The 9281-nt window shown below is 34.3% G+C and overlaps 1 protein-coding gene across 1 annotated transcript; it reads right to left on the minus strand.

Annotated features, from left to right (window-relative positions):
* Nucleotides 1-1785: 1785 nt before the first annotated feature.
* Nucleotides 1786-4953, minus strand: LOC124820903 (poor homologous synapsis 1). Its single transcript, XM_047292688.2, has 8 exons — nt 4692-4953; nt 4409-4525; nt 3726-3791; nt 3497-3603; nt 2839-3038; nt 2707-2753; nt 2519-2546; nt 1786-2224 (listed from the first exon to the last, which is right to left on the minus strand). The coding sequence occupies exons 1-8, from the start codon at nt 4938-4940 to the stop codon at nt 2166-2168; spliced, it is 873 nt and encodes a 290-aa protein (XP_047148644.1). The 5' UTR covers nt 4941-4953; the 3' UTR covers nt 1786-2165.
* Between the last annotated feature and the right edge of the window lie 4328 nt (nt 4954-9281).

Raw genomic sequence — 9281 nt, forward strand, 5'->3', positions numbered from 1 at the left:
GAATACGTTTAAATCATCCTTAACCTACTTAAATGGATGTTACAAATTCTCACTCTTATTGTATAGTATGAATATCATATTTACAAAAGACAAATTTCAATTAGTTGTAAATAACTTCAAATATATATTTTTTTTATCATTGATTGTTTTTATCGACTCACTATTCATGGCATTATAATATTCATCTTTCAAATTTGGATAGTATAGGAAGTTAACAAAATTTGACAAAATGTATAATCATAAAATAAAATTATTATTTAGTTTGATTACTATTTTTTATATAGAAATAATAACAATGAGAAAAATGAATCTCCTCTCTCTCTCTCTCTCTCTCTCTGTATATATATATATATATATATATATATATATATATATATATATATATATATATATATATATATATATATATATATATAATGTGGCATAGTAACTGTTGACTACGAGCGGAAGGCCGAGTTACAGACAAAGCCAACAAACCAAAAATCTCCCACAATCATCTCTGAAAAGACCAACGCAAGGAAAAAGCCAATCCATGCTACGTAAGAGGCATACTATGCGGAAAGATATTGCTGCAACTTATTAACTGTTATCTTTTGTTTTGTATCGTTGAATCTGTTCTATTACTGGGAAACTTTAAATGACACACCATGAATAGGCTATATATCATTGCATTGAACAAATCGCCTTAAGAAAGAGCTAAAGTCATTTAAGTATTTTTTTTTTTAAAATATTATACATGAGAATTAGCAATGAAAATCGAGATGTGTACCTCGTTTCTATAGCTTTCTTATTTCCTAAAAATTTCACGCCTCTTTGTTTTCTTTCGTTCTCTAATTTACAGTTTTTTTCCATGACTGCATCTCTGCCAAAGCATGCTGATATATTTATCCTGAAATTGTGGTGATTGAGATTTCAAATAATTTATTTAAAAAATTACAATGAAAAAGAATTTGAGAGCTAATTTAAGGTTTTATTTGGATTGGAGAATAAAAATGAGAAAATAGGGGAAAAAGAACAGCAGAAAAGAATGAAAATAAAGAAAATTATTAAAACCATTCAAGTACATAATATATATTAAAATAATATATTTATTCACAAACTCTGTTTTTCATGTAACTTTATTATTGTTGTGTTAGTGGCGATACATAATAAACACTCTTGTATATATCACACACCTAAATAAAACTTAATATTTTTCCTCGTATCACCTGTTATATCTGGATTCTTTTTCTTTCATGTTATCAATTGGGCTTAAGTGTCTATACATGACCTTTCTATGAAAAAGAACTTAAGTAACATACTTTAGACAGTATTTATACTATTTTCCAATCAAAATTAAAATCTTAGTTCAGTAACTCGCATAATAAAAAATTGCTTATTGAACTCAGTTTGATTCTAATGATAAAGTAACAAACACTACCAGAGCTTTTGGATCTAAATTTTACTACGTGGACTAACTGACTTGATGATCAATACCTTCTTTTGTTACCTGTTAAAAAAATTAGCTGTTTACTCGGTGTTTGACTTTCCACATGATTAGTTTCCTGTCTCTTCACTCTCTTAATCCTAGCAAAATCTGTAGCAGCTGATGTTTAGGTAGCCCTTTCCTTTTGTTCTGAAATAAATATTCAACTCAACCACTTGGTGCATGGTTGGTTCTACGTTTTAACTTTTAAACAATGGAACGAGCAACCAAACACATGGTTAGAGTGACAGTAAGCTGAGAATAACTTGAAAATTTTGTACTGGTGAATTTCTAAATGAATTTGGCCCATAATTCAAAACAGGGGTGTAATGACTGGATTTTGCCAGATTCAATATCATATGGTGCCATAATGGAGAGAAGCATATTGTTAATATATTTGTACTATACCAGATTACAATTACTCTGAGATCATTATTTTAACTAAGGTTTCTTAAACAGAAACCACTTGATACGGTTTCACTAGCTAAACACTGATTTATCATGCCTTACCTTTCATCTGACCTTGCTGTTTGTTGAACAACAAAAGATACCAAGACAAAATTTGGCCTAACTGTAAAGAAAGAAGTCCGCTGTACATTTGTTGGGCAATGTGTGGAGAGGTCTTCATGGTTCAGGTGCAGTAAGCATGGAGAGATGCTACGCTGCTCGTTAGTCATTTTCAATTCCCTGGGCTGGTAAACTAAAGGGACATATCACCCCCCAATTCGCTGATAACTTTCTCCACCTTAATCAACATATCTAATGACAAGAAAATGGGTCAGGAATCTCTTGGACACAATTTGGAAGACCGTGCATCACCTCTAGTACTAATAAATACCTGAGCTTAAATAGCATAACTAAAGCATCCGATGATACGAGGTGCATCAAACGATCAATGTTCAAACCAAACAAAAATAAAAACTTTCACAATTTTCCATTCGGATTCTGCCCGGGGAATGGAGAAAGGAAAACAATGAACAAAATAAATAAAACAGCACATCATGGTTATCCAACTTAAGAGACTAATATGCAATAAGAAAAAAGGATTCCTACCTTGGAAGGAAGAATCTTCCATATACCTCTACATTAAAGAGATAAAAAAAAAACATCATTTCAGTGGTAGAGAAGTTGCACTCTCAAAATATTTGCATCTTGGAGAAAACATAAACTATAATGAGCATCACAATGTGACTGTGCTAATTAAAGAATGAATATCTTTGCCAAAATTCAAAAATATGTACCACAATTTGGGATTTGAGCTCAATTTCCTCCGAAACGGTTGGTTGAGCTGCAACGTATGGTTTTATTCAAATGAAATAGGTTGTGATAGAAATAAAAACAAATATTAGGTCAAAACAAAAAGGCTCACAAACCCAGGTTGTTCTGAGAGCAATCCATTAGTAGTGAGGTAAAACTGGGTGGCAAGGCTGGGAGCACGCCTTCAAAGTTGTGACTGGGTGTGGTTCCCTTTACTTCGGCTCCTGAAGGTTGCCCCACCTCATTATTCACAAATATTGGCAATTGTGGAATGTAATTGTCAGCCGGAGTCATGAAGCTCAGTTCTTCACAACCTCTATAAATAAGACAAAGTCTCAGTATTCATTCAAAATCTCCAACATAATTCAGGGTTTGTTTGAAGAAACGTCTCCATAACTACTTCTAAGAGAAAAATATAAAAAGAAAAAAGTAAATTAGTTTCGCAATAAAGTCAAAACTTGTGAAATTTGTAAAGTTATTTTCTGTTGGCTTCTTCAAAATTTGATTTTTAACTGATGCATAAGCTTAATTTAATTTATGAACAAGTTAATTTCACTTCAACTTTTGATTTTCTCCCCTAAAAGTACTGATAGAGAAGTTTCCTCTAAACATACTAAGTCAACTAATATCTCAATGTAAGTAATGAGAACAGATATCTAATTTAGATAAATGTGGCAGAACAGAAAACAGATCAGTGAAAGGTTATATAACATATCAAGGCCTAAGAACTCCGTACATCCTCCTATTTATCCAATCACGCAAACTCTTTTATACCTACTATAGGAGTGTTCGTTTGTTGACATAAACTCTGACTGCGATGAAATTTCAGAACCAAAGTCGGTACTCAAAGGTTCTGGATCCTTGTCACCTTTCAGAATCTCCTACGAAGCGACACAGTCATCAAGAATTGACAAGGGAGAACGTGGTCTTAGAAGAAGTTCAGCCCCAAGACTGCGGATATTTTGGTGAAAAGCGATAATAAATTATGATAAGCAACCATTACCTTTAAAACACCGATAAATGACTCTGCTTCATAGATTGATGGAAACCGCATAGCAAACTTTTGAATCTGACAGAGGAAAATTAACTGTGTAAAACTTGCATTAACTGTCCATTAATCAATTTAGCCAGGTAAAACTCCACATAATAGTATCACATTCACTCACACCCTACCAACCCAACCACCACGAGACAGCTACTGATCTTACATAAATGATAAATCAACAATATTGAAGGAGACGTCATAGAGTTATCGTATATCTCCAAAGTTTACACAAGTCACAGAGGGAATTAGCAAGTGTCCTGTTATGCAATCCAGAGAAAAAACATTCTATTTCGACAGGTGTAATTTAATTAAGTGCATTTTACATGTTGAGTTGTCCAAAATCACGTCGAAATATGAACTAATAGTGCGCTTAAATTTTTCCTCGCCGACTTGAGTTTCTAACTAAAATCCACGTCCAATTAACAAAATCTTATAAGCTACTGTGTGCAGCTTCACTCCTAACATGCTTCATTTACAATGCAACAGGGTCTCATGTGATTTTAGGTAAATGTTCGCAAGTTTCTGACATCGAAGAATTGATTCTGAATTGAAAGCTGATTTTGAATTGAGCAATTTTAGTAGTTGTCGTGTTGGATGAAAAATCTTATAAATCAATTTGAGATAGATATAAAGAATCATGCCTCGCCTAGGGGATCTCTGTAGCTAACTAGGACGGTTCTGATGCCCCTGGCAGGGTATCCAGAAACGCACGACACCTGAGGCCACGTAAAATGCAGCTTGGAGACGTAGTGCTCTTCCTGCCACATTATTCAAATACAGTGAGTTCACATTCAAAGTGAAGGCGTTGTCGTCCGAAAAAGGAACGAAACAAATAAGGTTATTATTATGAAGAAAAATCAATAGAAACGGTTATTAAACATTGAAGTGATGGAGTTATAAGAAGGTTCGGGTGGAGGAACTGACGAGGAGAGCGGCGTTGAAGGAGATAGTGAGGAGCAGGTTGGAGAGGTGAGAGGAGAGGCGGAGGAAGGCGACGGAGGAGGAGGAGATCCAGGTGCCGCGGGGAGGGAGGTTGCGGAGGCGAGGAGGGAGAGGAATGAGATCGGAAGAGGAAGGGAGAGAGGGATAGGGGATGAAGCGAGCGAAGCATATCTCCCACTCGTCTCTCACCTTCTTCACCGATTGCTCAATCACTGCCACGGTGCCCGCCATTTTTCCTTTTCAAATGCGCTCTCTCGATTTTTTTTGTTTATTTTAATTATGTTCAGTTATATATGCTTCTCGGGCTTTCTAATTAATTATTTAAAAAATATACAAATGTTGATAAATTTAATTTAAAATTAGTTACAGACTAGTGTAAATACGATTGTTTTCCTATTTGAATTGTATTTGATTTATGCTGGGTGTGAAAAATTTTCAGATCAATTGTAAATTTAGATTAATTTCTAATTTAGCTAACTCGAATATGCAATTAAAAAACACAACTTGGCATACAATTCTAAATAATAATGATCATAATAATAATAATGAAAGTTACAGTTTCAAAATTCATATTTTCAAATAAAATGCGAAGCTTTACTTCTTTTTAAACATTTTTAAAATATGAGATCAATAAATAAATTATATATATATATATATATATATATATATATATATATATTTCGTATTTGTATATTTTAAATATGTTTTCTTAATAATCGATAATACTATTTAAGGGTGACTTCATTTTATATGATACTAAAGAGTAAAAATAGGAATTACGAGCTAAGTAAAGTTAAAATATGATTAAATTTTCTAATTGTAGCTACAGGTTAAACATTATTTTTTTTCACTAATAAATAAAGTCGTATTATTAAAAAGAATTTCTTAATGTTGGTCATGAGACGGAAAAAACACTATCTTTTTTAGGTAGAAGAGGTTAAAAGTAATAATATTGTTTGTAATGATACCAGTATTTTGATCCGTACAATTTTGAAATAAATATATTTTGCTTTTTAAACAATTAGGAGTAAATTAATATCTTACAAAAAGGTTAGGCTAGCGATATGCATCTCATCAATATCACAAAAATTAAAGATTTTAAAATACAAGATTTACAATGTATTAATCTTAGATAAATATCCAAAATCTTCACAACACTAATGGTAATAATCATTGTTTTGTCGAATGTGAAGATTAATTTTTTCGAACATCTATGCATGTATCTAATATGAATATTTATACACAATTGCTTTCTCAAATTCATGGTGCAAAAGTCCATTTTTATCTGTATATATAGAACAGATAAACTTTATTGTATTTATAATGGGATTAAAAAAAATAAAAGAATACAATACTTAATAAATAATCAGAATAACATAAGATTAATTTGCATGTCTCTAATTAAAGGTTTTTAAAATATTTCTTTATAAACTACATTTGTATTTTTGGTAATTATATTTTCATCTTCATCTAAAATTAGTATTTTCAAATATTTTTTCTTTGTTTTCACTCTAGAAACTACTATATAAAAAAGTTTTTCATGTGCGAATACCGAATGAGAAGATAAAATCTGTCTTCAAAGAGAGTTTGTCATTGCAAACCACGGGAGTTTTTAAAATTATAATATATTTATTATATTAATTTAAATTCATAAAATAATATTTTAATTTAATATAACTATTTTATTTTATTAAAACAAAATCATAAAATTTATTTATTTTAATGAAAAAATTATATTTAAGTTGTTTATATATTTTCTTAATAAAAATATATTTTTATGATTATTTTAAATAATATTTATAAATGAATTAACTAAAATTTTAAAAAAAAGATTTAAGTGAAATAATGTTTATCAATTTTAATGTTTTAAGAATAATTAAATAATAATTTATTTAAATACATAAAAAACTAATAAATTGTATAAGGTTAAATAAATTTAATTACGTTAAAGAACATTCATATATATATATATATATATATTGTAGACGGAGAAACTACTTCTTTTAGGAATTGACCTTTCACCTAAGAGTTCTACTATCGGCCAAGGCAGAGGTAGAAGGCTCTCGTCGCTAGGAAGCAACTACTGATCCCAGACCTGCACCAACAAGGATTTCACTGAAACTTTAGCTCAACAGCTTAAGGGCTACTATATCTCATCCCCACGAGGGAAGATCTAGTGATAGAGGAAAACGTGAGAATGAAGGTTTGTAATACTATTACACCCTAAAATGATGTATCTTACAGCGCATCAGTAGGAAAGAACCGAGCACAGTAAATCCGCTCATCCTGCCTTCAAATCCTAGCTTGAGTTGCCACGGGAACCTTAGCGTCGCGTGTGTGTTGTGGGAAGGTCCTCCAAGGAAGAGGCATAGAAAGAGTGAGAAAGCTCAATCCAAGAGAATCACAACTGTCGAATCTCGTGCTTAAGCAATAAGAAAATTGTCTTATTGCAGGGACATATATTGGGTCAAGACTAGGAGCAATTCCATGTTTAAGGGAATAAGGTAACAAAGGATCCATGGAACGTAGAAGGGAGGATTTCATACCCGGTTAGGTCTATTGTCCCGCTTTCCTTGGACAAAAGGAAAATAAATAGTTAGTGAGTGTCAGTGCATGTCCCCAGTCCCACCCCGGGGAGTCTGCATTTCCATTTCCTTTGTAAAGCCATCACTGAGGCACATCAGCCTTTATTGAATCCGACTACTCACTTAGTCAAGCACTCAATCGCTTTGAGCCTTGGGCTAAATCATTTCCCTTCCAAAGTACAAGACAACAAGCCCAGCAAAAAGGGAAAGTGGTAAGAGCTTAGATCTTGATATTACGATATCTTCCTCAAAAGGCAGGTTGTCCAAAGACGATTGGGGAACTACGAGTAAGAAGGGTAATAGGCACATTCAGGCAAGCATTTAAGCTTAGTATTAGGAGGTCGGGTCTTCCTCAAGTGCAATAAAGGTCAAACGATTTATTCTACATAGGGGATTCCGCTTTGTCGCCTAGTAAGAAAGAGAGAGAACGGAATTTTCTTGAGAATGGACCTGTCCTGAGGATAGGCAAGCATGAGTTCAACAGAAGTCATCTCTCTGACACTGGCTGTTCTTTCTACCTAAACCTTCTTTTTGGCTTCTATCATCAAAGATAGGTGTGAGCTAAAGACTTTTCTCGATAAACCCGTCTCAGATCTTCTCTACTGTTTTGGCTGCTTTCTTTCATATGGGTGTAAGGTTCTAACTCAGAAAGAAAGTCAAGTATAGTCGTTCTCTCTTCCTGACCCTTCGGCCAAGCCGCTTTGTCTGTTCATTGGATTGATGTCAGATAGCTTTTCCCAACCGCTGTCATGTCGTCCCGCTACGCTAGTTCTACTGTGCTTTCCTTCCTTGGCCTCAGAAAGATCGGAAGAATAGACAAAGACTGGTATCATGCCTTTTGAAAGAAGGGCAACTCTTTCATCTCCTGCTGCATGCCCAGTAATGAAAGCTCCATATGGGAATCCTTCTCTTTCCCTAAAGGTCTTGTGAACGGAGTCGAGATAGGGTATGGACAGTCTCCCATAACAAGAATAGGAATACGCGAGCCTTCCAGATGCGTTTGATTTCCTACTAGAGAAAGAAGGCTTTTATCACGAGTTTATTCCGGGTCTGAAAAATCTTCCATTTTTTGGTTAGAAAATGAGCTTTTGGAAAAGCATCGGGAGGGAGTGTCATTGATCTGGAGGAAAAGGGAAAGTTGGCCCATACGACTTCCACCGCTAACCGATACGGCAATGGGTATAGACCTCTGACCTCCGCTGCTTACCCAATGGACCGCTTAGAATAGACCGAATCGAAGTCGGTAAGCATTCCAAGTTTTCCAGGCTGCCCATTCTCTTTGTATGAAATGTCGTAGGGAAAGTCGTCCAGTACTACATCCGTCAACCTTCCATGTATTGCAGTCATTCGTCAGGGAATGTGTACTAGCCCCCATGGGAACTCCCTGAAGGGGAATTTGCCTTGACTTCTCTTCTATTACATACAAGTGGGCCAGCCAGTCTTCGATTCTATTCCTAAGATCCATCTTTTGTTGTAAGCCTTCCAGTGATCTAAGGTTGACATATGAAATATCTAGATTTGGTGATATGATCTAAGGTAGGGTCTTTCAAAAGAAAAATGGAAGTCCAACAATCTTGCTTTCTTGGTCTCCTTAATCCTAGTACTTTTTCGATGAATTGTCTGATTCTTTGTCGGGGAAGAGTTTTGCTTGCATTACAAAAGCTTTCTTGGACTTTTTTATTTATCTTGAAATGAAAAATTGTCTTAACCTCCTCCAAGCCCCTTTATCAATACAAGAGGGCGTCGGAATCGGGGCAAGCTATAAATATTGCAAAAAAAGTATGGTTGTTGGTAAAGTTCCGGAAGCAGGCAATTGTGGAGCATATATTGGGAATGAAGGAGACGCTAGTCTGACTCGGATGCCTTATTCAAATAGGAGGTGCGAACATATACAAGGGCAGGTGTAGCATCTCCCTCTAATTGTTCAATAATTAGAGCTAGTGGGTTACAAGGCAGTTCTCTCTCTCCGGCTTGTTGAAGGATCCAA

The sequence above is a fragment of the Vigna umbellata genome, chromosome 1 (assembly GCF_029865625.1).
Source record: "Vigna umbellata cultivar VRB3 chromosome 1, Vumbellata_1.0, whole genome shotgun sequence".
NCBI lineage: Eukaryota > Viridiplantae > Streptophyta > Magnoliopsida > Fabales > Fabaceae > Vigna > Vigna umbellata.